This window comes from Octopus bimaculoides, chromosome 3 (genome assembly GCF_001194135.2).
Source record: "Octopus bimaculoides isolate UCB-OBI-ISO-001 chromosome 3, ASM119413v2, whole genome shotgun sequence".
Lineage (NCBI taxonomy): Eukaryota > Metazoa > Mollusca > Cephalopoda > Octopoda > Octopodidae > Octopus > Octopus bimaculoides.
This window is the reverse complement of record NC_068983.1, coordinates 81122788-81139908: the sequence shown is the minus strand read 5'-3', so window position 1 is coordinate 81139908 and position 17121 is coordinate 81122788. Positions and strand designations below refer to the sequence as shown.

At 33.3% G+C, this 17121-nt stretch overlaps 1 protein-coding gene across 16 annotated transcripts in view; it reads left to right on the top strand.

Annotated features, from left to right (window-relative positions):
* Positions 1–17121, top strand: part of LOC106881143 (zinc finger protein rotund) — a 431625-nt gene that overhangs the window by 321645 nt on the left and 92859 nt on the right. For 10 of the 16 annotated variants that reach the window (XM_052966235.1, XM_052966239.1, XM_052966238.1 and 7 more), the window contains one exon: positions 6291–6416. The exons of 2 other annotated variants lie outside the window; for them this stretch is intronic. In XM_052966235.1, the coding sequence (XP_052822195.1) occupies positions 6291–6416 (126 nt within the window). The remainder of the gene's footprint in view (positions 1–6290; positions 6417–17121) is intronic. 4 more of the 16 variants (XM_052966234.1, XM_052966243.1, XM_052966246.1 and 1 more) reach the window with 1 other exon arrangement.

Sequence of the window (17121 nt, the reverse complement as noted above, 5' to 3'; positions counted from 1 at the left end):
CCCCCCCCCACACACACAGTAATCCCTCGACTAACACAGGTGTTACATTCCAAAATCTCCCACAGAAATAATTAAAATCTAAAAAAATATAAATACCTCTCAGCCACAGAAACCCACAATATTCTGAAGAGTCTGTAATATAAATTTACATATATTAGCCAGAAAATCCATGATAGGTGAACTATGATATGGCGAGAGATTACTATATATATATATATATATATATATATATATATATATATATTCCCTGTTGGCAAAGGTTGGACAGATCATAACAGTTCAAACCAGTTTGTATTCAGTGTTATTGTTCTCTTAAATGGGTCAAGGAATACATCTTGCTGGTACATTCCATTTATTTGGCATGGTTTCTATGGAAGATGGAAAAGCTAGTATCAAAACTAAGAGAGAGTGGGGAGTGATATAATAAAGATGGGTGTTTTAAAGGGGTCAGAACTGAATATAATATGTGGCTTACCTTTACATAGAAGCAACATGGTGGAAGGAACATAAAGTAAAAAAAAAAAGATATAGGGTGGAGAATGAGTGATATATGAGAGAGTAACCAATAGGTGGAAAGTAGTAACAAAGAGGGATGGTGGCAGACATCATGTGAACATAACAGACAAGACAGATCCAAGTGTTAGTATAGCATCCTCCATCACCATCATCATTTTTAACCCTGTTTTACCATGCTTGTGCAGGTTAGTCAAGTGTTCTCCAGAACAGTTTTTGACACACTTGTCATGGCCCTTAATATAACATAAGGTTCAGCCTGTCTTTTGCAGCTCCTCACTTTTCTTAATATGTAACATCCTCCTGACACACAACTTGCCTATACTAGCATATTATTTTCTCCTTCACACTGCATTTGGTTCCTCGTATATTCAATCATTCTCTCAAATTCATTTGAGTTCCATTGTTCATGCACGCTAACGTTACAAACCCAGTAGAATATGATGCTAACTCAGTTCTTTCCAGCTTTTTCAAATCCCTTGCATTCAAGACCCATGTCTTGATACTATGCAGCACACTTCATACATAAGCACCAAACAACCTATCCTTTAATCAGTGAGAGAAACTTTTTTGCTAGCAGAGTTAATGGCTTTAATTTTCACCAATTTGTTCTTTCATTGACAGAATCCACTTCTACAGCTAATTGAGTTATGTAGGTTACAAAACTATTCACTCCTCGGGAGCTTTCTGAGCACTTGAATATATTTCACATTCTCTCTTACTGCTAACTACTCCTGTGATTCTGCTACACAGCAGATTTCCTTCTTTGCTACCTTCCTTCTCAACTTGCCTTTGAGGTCACTATACCTCTTGTGCATTTGTAATTTACACTAGTCACATCATATAGAATTGTTGTGCTTTCTTTCCTGCTATTTAAAACTTCAATCTTTGCTAGATATACTTTTAAGCCTCTTGGATTTTGCTTCCAAATTTCCAGTTCCTTCTGTAAATTTTTGACAGATTTACCTATAAGAATTAGCATAAATGAATTCCCATGGCAGCTGATCTTAAACTCCACTATTATGGCTTGGAAGGCAATAATAAATGGGAAGACTAAAAATCAAGCCCTGATAGACACACTATGGGGAACACATTGCTAATGTTCATTGGGCCGATAATGGCTCTACCCATAGCTTGCACAACGCCCACAAGCTATTTTTCAACCTCTAAGTTTTCATAGTAGTTTTCTTTACACTCACCAGACTCCAGAGCATAGAACTCTGTCAAAGGTCCTCTCAAGTCAATGAATGCTAGGTGTAAGAGCTTACTCATAGCCAAGTATGTCCTTTGTATTTGTTTTACTATGTAGAGAGTATCAGTGTTACCCTAGACTAAATTTCTTCTCTTCCTATTTAGTTTCCACAGTCATACTGTATCTAGGACTAAATTGTCTACTTTAGTCCTAGATACAGTTTGACTGCTGGAAAGACAGGATGGTCATGGCTAGAATGCTTTTGATCAATCATGGTTGACTTTAGGTCAAACAATAATTTTTAGATTAGGCTACTGAATATCCTCTCATAGCTAAATTGCTTTATGTGTTTGTTTCTTTAGACCTTGGACTTTTTGTGAAATTATCTTGATCCCAAGTTTATGCTTGAAATAGCCAATCAGAACCAAGGAGCATGTTAAATTTCATTTTTCATTCACTCTACTAAAATTATATTTTTGTTTGTACATCATGCCCTCATTCAAAATTTGGCCATCTTGCTTTCTAGATAAACTTCAGTAAATTTTTGATTCTCTTGCGCTTAACTGACTAAATGTACAGACTAATCCAAGCTTAGAGTTTGAATTATATTAAGTCATATTTTTATGTTTGTGTCGTTGCATCCTCTTTATTTCAAAACAATTTGTAGCCTTGGGACAGAATTTTGTTTTCCTAATTTCATCTACCAGTTTACCTCTTCAATCCAATCATTCTCTCTTCGCTTGGTTCCCAGCCTTTGAATATGTACTGAAGTATTAAATCATTAATGTTAATTAAATATAAGCTTTCCAATGTTTACAGGCTCTAGACATATGAAAGCATAACCTTTAATTAATATCAAAACTACTTTCCTTTTTATCAAATGGTCCATATGGCTGTCTTTTTCATTTCTCAGCATAAAGTGAAATACCACTTCTTCAACTGGTTTCTTATAAACCAGTTAAAATAAAGTAGTAAGCATGTATTCTTTAAGGCAAAGTTTTCTTCTCATACTTGCTGGAATAGAATTTAATTACTGATAACGATAATTGGGGAAAGTAATTTTAGTTACAGCATGGTAGAAACAGTAAAGCAATTGGTGACAATTAGAAGGCTGCAAACAATGAGATGAGATCTAAACATAGTTTCCCAGTTTAATGGAACCATCCTTAATTAGGCGTTATTTACCTTCACAAAACTGGTCACAGAAGTTTTCTTTGTTATAACTAATTTCTTATTTTTTGCATTGATACAATTATTGTCTAAAATACAATATTGCAACAAACTGTGCAGAACTTTTAAATCTTACTTTAATCCATAAACACAGTTAATCAATATAAAATCTGGTTGCTACTTGAACAATTAACTGGGTTTTTTTTTAAACTCTTTTAATTTTACTATAGTACCCACAGCTTAGTTTGAACTTAAAAATTGTGATATCTTAATATCAATGTGTCTAATGCATGGGTATTTTATTGGATAAACCTGTATCTAACCTGAGTTTATTGTATTTGAATGAATTTGAATATCTGTAGGGAGTAAATAAATTGTAATCAAAACTGCAGTGAAAACTATATGGCATGATCTAAAGATGTGTACTGCCTTTCCGTCTTTGAAAAAAAATCCTGGTTGCAACACAAAAAAAAAAACTAATAATAAGCTTGATTTGAATAAAAAAAATATCCTACTAATGATCATTTTCAAGTACAATGCACTTTATTTCTCCTTTGAGAAAGAGAATTCAGTTTTCTTTCAAGAGAAAAAGAATTCAATCAATGCCATTGTATTACAGTTATTTGTATTATCAGCACTGAAGTGATGATATTAGATTAAATTATTTCTGGTAAGATTTGCACTCAGAGCACACAGACATGAAACTAAATAAACACTAAATTTAACACCTATTTCTAAAAGCTCAGTCAATTAAAAAGAAAAAGCAACAAAAACTTTAATATTAAAAACAGCAGCAAGGGTATTATACAACAAACCATCTGATTTTGTGTTAATTAAATAAGCATTCCATCTCACAAAAAAATATGTACCAGCTCATAAAAAAGTATATGCAGTATATCTGTGCATTTTTCTAGTGCTGTCATTCTGCTAATAATTTGGATTAGCTACTCCATGTTATCATGTTAATTATTATACCTATAATATATGCAAAGACTTTTTATCATTGTACAAATTCAGGTTATATAGTTCATATTTGATATACAGAAATGTTTTGCATTATTTTCATTTTTCTAAGTTACATTTGCTACTTGATGGTGTATGCTGTAATATGGAATCTTTTTTCATTATCTCAAAATATTCCCCTATCTTTCTGACTCCATCTTGCACTTTTTCTTTACCTATAATAGTGATATGAGGCATATGTATTTACTGTATATATATATATATATATATATATATATATATATGTATGTATGTATATACATATATGTAAACACATTTGTGCATGTTTTACACACACACACACACACACATATATATGAGAGAGAGAGAGGGAGAGAGAGATGTAAATCTGTATATGTGTGTGTATATATATATATATATATATATATATATATATATACATGTGGATGTTAAATGATAATAATGATTATGATATACATTGTGCAGACCTTTGTTATTGTTGTGTTACATAAACACACACATGCATGCATATGCACACATACACACACATGTTCAAACACATTCATTACTATTATCATTACTATTATCATTGTTATTATTATTATTATTAACATTACATTCAAGGTGGCAAGCTGGCAGAATCATTAGCACACTGGATAAAATCCTAAACAGCATTTTATCCGTCTTTATGTTTGAGTTCAAATTCCACCAAGGTCAACTTTGCCTTCCTTCTTTTGGGATTCAGTGAAATAAGTACCTATGGAGTGCTTGGGTTGGTATTATTGACAAACCTCCTCTCCTTAAATTTCAGGCCATTCTTGAGTGATTTCAGTAGCCTGTTAGCTTTTCTGTAAGAAGAGGTTGCTAGCCCTTCATTTAATCCATCTCTCTTTTGTGCAACATAGCCAATTATAGAACAGAAAGTGAAGAAGAATCAACCCCCATGTTTGTCTGGTACTATAGTTACCACCTCCTCCTCTGAAGGACAAAAGGCAAGTTGACCTCAGCAGTGCCAGAATAAGTAGTATATGGCATTCTATCTAGCACTATACTTTCTCTGCTTATTCATCTTGTGTGTGTGTTCATATATACTAGCATAGTAATGACAAAGGACACTCAACTTGAGAAAAATAAAGAAACTGAAAGACAGGTGTTTTTGAACCAGTGAGGTTTTTTTGTTTTTTTCTAGTTCTTAGGTAGGGATCATTTGCTGATGAATAAGAGTTCAGATACATTGAGTGAAACACAGAATCAACTATAGGTGTAATATTTGCAGCACAGGTCTAAAAAAAAAAGGTGGAGGTAAAAAAGAAGCAGGATACAAGAAAATTCATTACAAGGGAGAAACAACTGAGAGTAGCTGAAGCAGAGGGGATTAGTGAGAATAATCCTTTCTACTATAGGCACATGGCCTGAAATTTGAGGGAGGGGGTAAGTCGATTGCATCGACCCCCCCCCCTACTCAACTGGTACTTAATTTATCGACCCCGAAAGGATGAAAGGCAAACTCAACCTCTGCAGAATTTGAACTCAGAACATTGCAGCAGGCAAAATACCACTTAGCATTTCATCCAATGTGCTAATGATTCTGCCAGCTCACTGCCTTGATTGGTGAGAATGATGATGATAACAGTGATTATTAGTTGCGATAATGGTAAAGGTAAGTAAAGATGAAGATAGCAATAAGAACTGTTGTTACAGTGGCTAAAGAAAGCATACTTTGTGTTCTGAAGAATACTAAACAGCAATAATTCTTTACCTCACTTAGTCAATATTCTCATACATTAAGACAGTAAGCTGGCAGAAATGTTAGCACGCTGGGCAAAATGCTTAGCAGTATTTCGTGTGTCTTTACATTCTGAGTTCAAATTCCATCAAGGTTAACTTTGCCTTTCATGCTTTTGGGGTCAATAAATTAAGTGCCACTTGCATACTCGAGTCAATCTAATCGACTGGCCCCTCTCCAAAAATTTCAGGCCTAGAGTAGAAAAGAATATTCTCATGCTCTTGCATCAGTAATATTTTGTGACAAATTGAAGAACCTGTATAAAAGTCAAATATGGAAGAAGTTGGCTTCTTCCATATTTGTCTTTTATTCTTCATTTTTTTACATTTTCCTTTTTCTCTTTTTTAAAACTTTTTAAATAGTAGCTAATATTTATTTTTAAAATTCTATTCCATTCCTTCATATTTGCATTATTACAAATGTTCTACATAACCAGACTTTACTAATTATCAATCAGGCAATCACACATACATACACACACACACATATTCATATGCGCCTTGTATTTGCTATTTGGAGCCATTAATTCTAAAGTAACCGTATCTATTTAACAGCATGGCCTTCTGTAAAATATTGTTGAATATTTTAATTATTTAACAAAAGTGATCTTTCTTGAGGATAAATTTGAGAACAACCTGATTTACTTTCACCACATTCTTTTTGTTGTAGGGGAAGTGCCATGGCATACTGGGTATCCTGACATTCGCCCTGCCTCTGCCACCCAGAAGATGGATTCTCCCCCTCACAAACGTGGAGGTACCGCCCCTCGATCACCCAGTATACCACATTGGGGTAAGGACTTATTACTGTGTATTTTCTTATGAACTGAATAACCCTCTATTATCTTACTTAAATCCAACATCAACTACAATCTGATACCGACACCATATATAAGGATAGAAATTGTGCTGGTGATGGAAGTTTCCTATCATTGCATTGTTCTTGTTATAGGATGATGAATGACACTACCACAATGACTGGTTGCCTGCAATGTATCCTCATTGACATGCAATCATTCTGAAAGGGGCAAAGGCAGAGTTAGTGCCATCTAGTTTACAGACACATCCATACACACACACACACACACACACACACACACACACACACACATATATAAAATTAGAAATGAAACAGAATCCCTGTACTAACTGTGCACAAGACCTATTTCTTTTTCAACCAAACACTAAAGTTTTCCAAATTTGACAGTCATTTAAAAAAAAGATTTCATAAATAATGATAATTACTTAAATTAGAATTTCAGTAAATCCTTGTTTTTTGTTATGCTTTTAAATTCTAGATTGTCAATAAACAAAAAGATTTTTAGGTGAAAGCTGTTATGACCTGATTTAAACAAAGTATTTTGCTCCTGCAGTTTTATCCTTTGACCAATAGATTTATATTGTAGAGTTGTTTGTTCGCTTAGCATTCAAGATTTCTCTTGCAAGAGAGCTTATTATATTTAAGAAAGCCAAAAAAAAAAAAAAAAAACAATGTTGAACACATCATTTGTTTACTTGCTGTATACATATGGCACAAATTTATAATATCTGAATAGGTTTATTTCTTAAGGTAACTTTTAGAAAGTAGTTGGTTGAGTGTTCCAACTTTTAGAGAAATACAAGTCATCACACACTGGTATAATATTGTTTCTATACTCTTATATAACTAAATGGATAATGTTCCTTTGGTTTGAATTGTTTGTAGTTCCATTCAATCAGCATATATTGATAATAATTTCTGCATTGACAAGACACAAATTTATGTGTAGGAGTTTAGTTAGTTGAATCAATCTCAGGACACTTGATATTTATTTTGTCTAGAGAGATAAAAAACCAAATTAGCCCCTATTGGATTTAAACTAAAATAATGTAAAGCTTTCAGACTAGGACTCTACTATTTCCTTGATAATGATAATAACTAACAATACCCATGAAAAGTCCATGGTTCTTTTGAAAAATGTATGATTGTTGAGAGTTTATGGAGCTCATGAAATGCATAATTTCTTTTGAAAGTGAATTTTTTCTGTAGTAGTTCATTATTGAGATTTTTATAGTTAGTGCAGAGTCATAGGAGAGAATATCTTTGAAAATTATATTCTTTTGTATACAGTCATCACCTCTTTTATATTAAGTATTGTTATTTATTATTTTGATTTTTTTTTTATGTCAAGATATAAGCAACCTTAACCAAGAAATCAGATATACTCTCTCTATAATATTCTGAAATGGTACGATTATGTGGGTAAAGCATTAACAAATCTTTATAGTAAATACTATTGTCTTATTTTCATACCAGAAAAAAGTTCATATAGTTAAGCTTAAATGCATAGTCCTATTGAGCAAACTACTGTAGCTGCTACACTGAATTGTAAATTCTAAAAAAAAATATCTATATCAGTAATATAGATGAATTATACTAATTCAAAATATTTATTTATCTGTCAATTGTCTTAGGAACAATTTGAATTATTTAAACAATTTAAATGTTATATCCACAATAGATTATGCGCTCAATTTCTTCTCTTACTTGATCAGTCAAATGACTTACAAACAATAAAATGGTTATGTGTGTAATAAGATTATGTCACCAAATTTATTCCATAGTTTAGGCATTACAAACATAGAATAAAGCAATGTAATATAGATTTCTTTTAAAATAGTGATAAGCACATCTGTAGCAAAAACCTCTGAAGGTTTTTATGGTCCTTTTTCATTCTAACAGTGTGAATCAATGAAGTAAAATTCAAACCGTTTGGCAATAAGTTTGCAGTCTTTAATTTTCAGTCAACATACCTACAAAAAGGATGGCATAGCCATATGTAAAACTATTAAAGGAAATTCTTTACTTTAAATTTATACCATAAGTATTTTCCAACATATGACCAGTGTTACATTTCAAGAATTCTATAACAGCTGTTATTGTAGATAACATATTGTTCTTGCTTTAATGTTTTTTTTTTTCTTGAAGCTATTCAGAGTTTCATTTATTCAGCAGCGTCATTCCATTCAGTAAAATCTTCTATGCAAAATAAACTTTATAGATTTCCTTTCCATGTTTCCTGCATGTTGACTTTATGTATCCCCCCAACTTTGCTTTCATATTTTATGCCTATCTACTCATTCTGTCTATTTCTAATCCTATTTTAAGTGTCTCTCAAAAACCGATTAAATAAATAAAAAAAGTTATAGTCTGTAACCATTTATTTTCATTAATAATAATAAATCATGGCAATTTTAAAGTTTTTCCTTATAATGTTGGAACATATGTTTTTAATCAGCCGAACAAATACATAGGTCTGTATGTGTATTTGAGTTTATAGTTTTAAACTCATTCTAGCTTCTTGACTTTTATTAGGCCATGCTACTGCCGTCAGAGTTACTGCAGTCTCTTTGATATTTGATGGATAAAGTAGTGTGATGTTAGCTTTTCTTTGGTCTTCCTGAAGCTACTGACCACTTAGAGTTATTTCTCTTAGCTCATTTCCATTTTATTTATGCAAATTACCTTAGTTATAAATGTGTTTTATTCTTTTTGGCCTGTGTCTAAGTGTAATCTGTTATGCTGAGGCACCAATTGAGGTAGAAACACATATCTATTGATGATTTCTTATCTCCAGGCATTAAACTGTCGTTTTTTTAATGGTATACTGATTTTGGAGAATTCTTGACGCTTGATCCCAACTACCACTAAGTGATTTACCACTGTCCATAGTAACAGAGGTAGTTTCAATAAATTAATAATTTACCTTGTATGGTGTTTAAATAAATGCCACTGGCCATTTTAAGTCATCTCTTTAATCTTATTTTCATTTCATTTATATATATATTGCACATGTGTACATGTGAGAGAGTGAGAGATGGGACAGAGAGAGAGAGAGAGAGAGAGAGAGAGAGTTGATGAAAAGAAAGGTTTTCATTTTGAAGTTTGTGATTATTTCTTGATGTCATTTGGTCATGCATCCCATATTCTGGTGGGGAATAATGTCCTATACATGCCCCTCCTCATGGCCCTTGCTAACTGCTACTATGTAAAAATTGAAGACATTCTCATCAGATGATTAAACAAAATGAATCTAATGAAAAAGGTTCAAAATATAGAGACTTTGAAGGCATAGATGTTTCATTAGTATATATTCTTCTTTAGTGATAGCTGTTTTACGTTTCATGATGAGTGTTGGCATTTACACACATATGTGTATACACACACGCACACACATGCACAAATATATAGCCATAGGCATGGTTGTGGCTAAGAAAGTTGCTTCACAATCACATGGTTTCAAGTTCCATCCTACTGGAGTAACCAATGTCTTATGAGTTAAATTTATCAAAAAGAAAACGTATGAAAGTTCATCATGCATAAATGTGTGTGTGTGTGTGTGTGTGTGTTTATATGCTTGTCTTCACAAGTTTTCATATTTACACAGCTTGAGAATTGGAGATGGTTGTTTACGTCCCACATACAAAATATATCCTGTAGTTCCATGGTTTTGACATGTGAAAACTGGTGAAGTACCATATTTCAAAGCCATTAAGGGGTGGCATTAGGATTGGCATCCAACCATAGACCATAGAATACTGCTTCAAGAAGTCTCTTTCAGTCCATGCCAACATGAAAAAAGCAGTAGTAAAAATGGTGTTGTTGAGGATGATTTCATGTGTACACAAAATCATTCTTACTTCTGCCTTTTCATGTTGGCATGGGTTGGAAGAGACATGCACAAATACATATATATTTGAACAAGTTGAAACTTCAAAGTCATTGTGAATCTTTTCCTTGTAAAAGTTGATAAATATGTACTGTGCGTGTATGTGTGTGTGTGTGTGTAATTATATATAAAATTTTACAAAGCTGCAGATCTTGTTTAATTAATCTTATCACTTAGCTTTCATATTCTTGTTCAGTATTTGTTTTCATTAAATACATTAAATTATTATTCCTTATATTATTTTCTTGTGTTAATTTAATCAGTTTGAAGGGGATATACTTTATCCAACGCATTTGTTAAGCAATATGTACGTGTGTGTTCATTTTAATTTTGACTTTTTCCTTTATACCTCTCATTTTGATTTTGTTCTGTTTCATAAATTAAAATAAATTTCATATAAATCTTTTGAAATTAGTGTAATCTGAATAAAAATTTATATTACCAATGTGAAATATTAAACCATATTAATTACTATGGCTAACGTAGGCAGTGAGCTGGTAGAATCATTATTGTTCCAGGCAAAATGCTTAGCAGCATTTGAGTTCAAATTCTATTGAGGTCAACTTTACCTTTCGTACTTTTGGGTGTCAATAAAATAAGTACCAGTTAAGCACAGGGATCAATGTAATCGACTAGCCTCCTCCCCTAAAATTTCAGGCCCTGTGCCTATAGTACAGTGGTTCCCAAACTTGACACCCAGGCCACATTCCTAGCTTCCCCACCTCAACTAATCATCTCAAACATAGACCTCTTTCTGAAGCAAATTCAAAGCAACTGTATTTCACAAATAAACTTATCCTAATGAACCCATTATTTTGTTGTTTTTACATCAATCGCTACCCCATTATTGCTCTACTTGTCTTCAACATCCCCTTGGAACTTTCCACTGCCCTGGGGGGAGGAGGGGAATACCTCCCACTTTGAGAACCACTACTATAATAGAAAGGGTTATTGTTTTGGTTAAGGATAAGTTTACCTTGATAAAATAACTGTAACAGTTTCAGTCAATCAATTATACATTTGCAACCTTATTATAGACTTTATATCAATCTAAATGCTTATCCAATATTTTGTTGTATAATGCTGTGTTCTGATTTCAAATTTCGTCAGGGTTGATATGATATTGTCTTTCATTCATCTAAATTTGATAAAATAAGCACCAGGAATGCATTGGTTTATTTGATCAACTATATACCTCTCCTCCAAGATTTTTTGCCTCAGGCAAAAGTGAGGAATTAATTTTCAGGAAAAAGTGGCATATTATATGTATATTTACAGCTGTTTTTTATATTGTTATTTTATTATAATTTCTGTTGAGTAGGGTTTTTATCCTGCTTTTGTTATAACTTAGTTATGTACTGCTTTGGTGCCATTCAATCTGCTTATTATCAGTTTCAATCAAATCCTCTATATTATTCCAGAAATACATTCATTGAGTTTGTTTTGTTATGCTCTCTTTTATTTGGCCTGGTTAAGGACATCTCGAAGAGATGTTGACTTATTGCATATATGTTTGCAGTTAATCCATCTACCATTTCTTTGGCCATCTTTAAAAGCTGCTAGTCATTTGGGTTGATTCTTAAGGATAGCAATTGTTCTGCACAGCATCTCATTTCCCTATACCAGTTGCAGCTCAGATCACCTCACTCATTTTATGAATAACAAGTTCTACTTCCATGGCTCTCAGTGCATTTTCATTCATGACATAGCTTAATGTAGTCAACCCCGGCACACATTGGAGCATTTGCATTTTCTTGACTTACAATATCTGTTTGTTCTTTCAAAGCTGCCAACCAATAAGTTAGACCCAAAAAGAGCAACCGAGCACACCACCATCTTATAATTCTTAACCATCATCTGAATCAGAATCTTCCAATTACAGATGACTCGAGATATTTGTTTCCACTTAAACTCTGCAACTTTAATACCCATTTGAACGTCAGTAAGAATATCTATCAGATTGTATGGCAACATCATTACATTTTATTAAAATTTTACTGTGGTTGACTTAATTTTTTATTCTTCTGAAACTTAAAAAAAGTATCTGATGTCAAATCTGTGAACTAAACATCTTACAAAAGCTACTCATAACAAACCAATGAAAGCCTTTACATGATCACACAAATGTTTACAAATAGCCACCAAATTTCCCTCATAATCACACTCTTTCTTCTGTATCTTAGAGGACATTGGGCACTGTACTCTTGATCACAGGGCTGTGCAATCAAGGTGACATAGTGCTTAACCACAACTAGTCTCATGCATGAGAAATCCTCATCCTTTTCATCATCATCATGTTTGTGTCTGCTTACTGTGCTGGGATGAGTTAGATGGTTCATCATGCTTCACGTTGTTTCTTAGACTGGTGCTTGTCTCTCTCATTTGGCTCAGTTTGTAAGAGCTGGATCACTTTCCTATCACCTACCACTTTACAGATTGTACTGGTGCATTTTCTCTTCTAGAAAGGTTGCTAAGTTCTTGGCATAACAGAATTAAAGAGAGCTCAATAGCCACCAAGACACGGCTAAAGGAATTTCATTCATCATTATTATTATCAAGGTGGTGAAGGTGTTTATAGAAACTGTTGAGTGCTTCACTAAATGCCGTACAATATTTAATTTCTCCTTCTACATTCAAACCCACAATGGATTTAGTTTTGTTTTTCATCCTTCTGGGTTTAATAAAGTAAATACTAGTCAAACAATTGAGTTAGTTCATTCAGCAATAGCTCCTTTTTAAACATGCTTAACCTTGTGCCAATGTTCAAACTGTTCATCCTTATTGTTATTTATAACTGGTGCCATGTTATAGTTGGTATGTTCTGGACAAATCGCTTCTGTGACAGGGTTGATTTCCAACTAGAGCTTTATCATTTACTTCATTAGCATCCTTACTATCACACTGCTCCATGATAGCTCTTAATGCTCTTGTGTAAAGCATAAATTGTGGCTTCTCTTTTAACTTGAATCATGCTGATGAAAGAAATTGTCATTATTATTGTCATTATTACCTAGGGTGCTGGATTGGCAGAATTGCTAAAGCATTTTCTCAAATGCTTAGCAGCATTTGCTAAGCATTTGTTTTGGCTCATTATGTTCTAAGTTCAAATCCCACTCAGGTCGACTTTGCCTTTCATCCCTCTAAGATCAATAAGTTAAGATATCAGACAAATACTGGAGTTGATTTAATTGACTTACTCCCATCCCCAGTCTCAGGCCTTGTGTCTATATTAGAAACAGTTATTATTATGCCTTGTGCCAATCTTGAAAACAATTATTGTTGTTGTTGTTGTTTAGAGTTAAATTTGATCTTATTTTTGATGTTAATCCAGATTCCATCTCCCCTCATATAAAATGTGGCTTTAACTTATTTATTCATTGATGAAAGAAGATTGCTATTCTCTTTCTCTCTCTCTCTCTCTCTCTCTCTCTCCCTCTCTCTCTCTCTCTCCTTTTTTTTATGCAAACAATTTCATATAAAGAAATAAATGTGTAGATTGATTGTTGGATGGGTATTGGTGTTTCTGCAGGCATAATAACATTCTGTTTTAAAATATATAACTTAATGTTTATATCGTCTGATACAAAGTCCCTCAGAAAATAAATGGGTTTTTTGATTTATTAGTAAAATCTCATGCACACACCTCTTTCCCCGACTACCTTGCACACCCACAGTGAATTTTAAAACAAATAAATAAACCAAGAAAAAATTTATCAGTAAACATCTTCGAAGAAATAGGGAAAATTCATTTCCTTTTAAAATAGCTGATATATTTTAATTTATTCCTATTTGTCTAATTCAAATAGTTGTTGGGTCACAATGACCTTGCAAGAAATCTAATAACAGCCAAAATGTACTGTCACTGTCCAGATTTATTGATGATTTTAACAAAGAATTATATCCATCTATCTATCTTTCTGTTTAGCTCTTTCTCTCTCTCACTCTCTTCCCTCTCTCTCTCTCTTCCCCCCCCTCTCTCTCTCTCTCTCTCTCTCGATATATATTTATATATATACCTATCTATTTGTCTGTTTGCCTATCTTTCTAACTATATAGTTATTTAGCTCTCTCTGTCTTTTTCCCTCCACACACACACACACACACACACACATATGTATATATAAATACATACACACACACACACACACACACACACACATATATATATGTGTATGTATATATATTTGTGTGTGTGTGTGTGCATGTGTGTAACATACACACATTTACTATATATAAATGTAAATATACAATAAATATAAACAAACAAAATGAGAAAAAAATATTTATGTTTTGTATAAATATAAATAGTAATAATTTATAAATAATATAAAATATGTGAAATTTTTAAAAAAATGAAAAATGCAAGAGAGGCTGTATGAAGTACGACTGAGATACATTGCCAGTAATTAAATATATGTGCAGCTCCTTTAAACCTTTCATTATCTACATGCTGATATTTAAAATTTCGCTGTACACAAAAAGAGAAAAGGCAATGGGAAGGGTAGGAGGAGGAGGAGTGAGAGTGAGGGAGAGAGAGAGAGAGAAAGTGAGAGAAAGAGAGAGAGAGAGAAATAAAAAACATTAAAAATAGATATTGCTATGAAAACCTAGGTCACCGTGACTTTAAATTTTTAAATCTGTTGAAATTTTACTATTTGAAAGAATCTTAAGACAAGCTTAGGCATCAATTCTTTGAAGAGAGCCATATAGTGTTTGAATGTTTAATATGTTGCAGTTGAAAACTGATAAGTGCTTCTGCAAAATCTAAAGCGTCGTGGAATATAATTGGCTCGCAGGTAGGTGCTTGCTGAATACTCCAAAAGTATGTCATTGATTTGCCTCTCGTTGCATCACCTGCAAACATCTACTCTCAGTGGAAACATAACAACACCAACACAGGGCGGTCAACTGGACAGCTAACTGCTGTTCCATCTTCCTTCGTCTTTTCTATACCGCTGCTACTGTTATCTGTCGCCTTCTCTCCAGCTGCCTGCAGCAGGCACTGCATCTATATAGCAATAGTGCATTGGTAGCCCTCGTTTGGCAAGTCATTCCTCTGCTGTTGCCTTCTATACATACACGTTATTTCAGCTAATATACCATTAGTTAATGATATAAATCATTACAATACTTTGGGTGCTAAAAATCAAAAGAAAAAAATACTCAAATTATCCATTCATCAACATCATTGTCACCATGTTCATTTTTTGCTGGTTTAGCTATTTCATTTGTTTCTATTGTATTCATATTAACACATAGATTTCTATCATGTTTTTTTTTTTTTCTTTTAATAGTTTAAAAATCTTTGTCACTGCCTCCTGCTCGGTTTAGTTTTGTGTGAAAAGTCCTTGTTTGTTTTCATTTCTTTCTCTCACTCTCTCTCTCTCCACCCCACACTTACCTGACCCCACATCTTCTTCAGGATGTTTGTGTTTTTGTTATCAATGTGTTTGTTATTCTCTTGGTAAATTGTAATCAATATGATAGCATCGTTTCTGTTGTGTTACCGTCCTTATAGTACTTTATTAGTAACGGACTACTTGGTTTAGTGGGCGAGTGAATCTTACTGATGAGATCATTCACATACACACTCCCCTACACACACACACACACATTCTTTCTCTCTCTCCCTCTCTCTCAATCTCTCCCTCACTCTCTCTCCTTCTCTCTGTCTCTCTCTTTCATTCATTCTCTATTATCTCATCCACCATAAGCATGCCCTTTCTTTTCATCCTTTCTCTCTCTCTTCTGTCTTAAACACATTCATAAATGCACGCACACACTGTCTCTCTTTCTCCCATCTTTCAAATCATACACACACATACACACACCCATATACACACACACACACACACACACATACACACACCCATCCTCTTCCTCCTTCAGTTCACAAATTATAAACACACACACACACACACACACACACACACTCTCTCTCTCTCATCTCATTATGCACCACATGTCACACACATTCTTTTCTTAGTCTTTTTGTCTGTCACCTTATCAGTTTCCCCATCCACTTCAGTATGTCTCTATTCTGTCTGCCTTCTCTTTTTTCTTTCCTTCTCTGTATCTTTCTCCGTCTATATAATTATTCCTGAAAACACACACATTCACAAATGCATGTACAATAAGTATATGTATGTGACTGTGTGCACAAAGTAACTGCGTTTGTGTTCAATGCATTCACAACTTACACTTTTCTTAAATAATGTCTTTGTAGTGCTGAAATCTTTTCTGTTTTCTTTCTTGCATTTTTTTTTTATTTTGTGTGTGTGTGTGTGTGTTTTTACTTTATTTATTTAATTATATTATTTATTTATTTATTTTGACAAATATGAGATATTGTGGAATCTTGTCTCAAAAATATTTCGAGAATGTTTAATTCTAAATGGTAGAAAGTGAAAAGTGGCAAGGGCTGAAGTGACAGACAGACAGACAGAAAGTGAAAAAAGAGAAAAAGAGAGGGAGGTGGGAGAACGAAAAATCAATTTTTCAAAAAAAAAGTAAAATATAGAGCGTTTCTTTAAATTTGTTGTTTTCTTTCTGCTGCCAGCATGCTGTATATTGTCTGCTTTCTCATTCTCCACATTATTCTGGAAGTTTCATAGTTGAAATCCCACTTCAACTTCATCTCTCTCTCTTTCTTTCTCTTTCTCTCTCCTTCCCTCCCTCTCTCTCTCTCTCTCTGGTTTTGCCTCTGCAGCTACTGTATGTATATATATATAGTTATATATATATATATATATATATATATATATATATATACACACACACACACACACA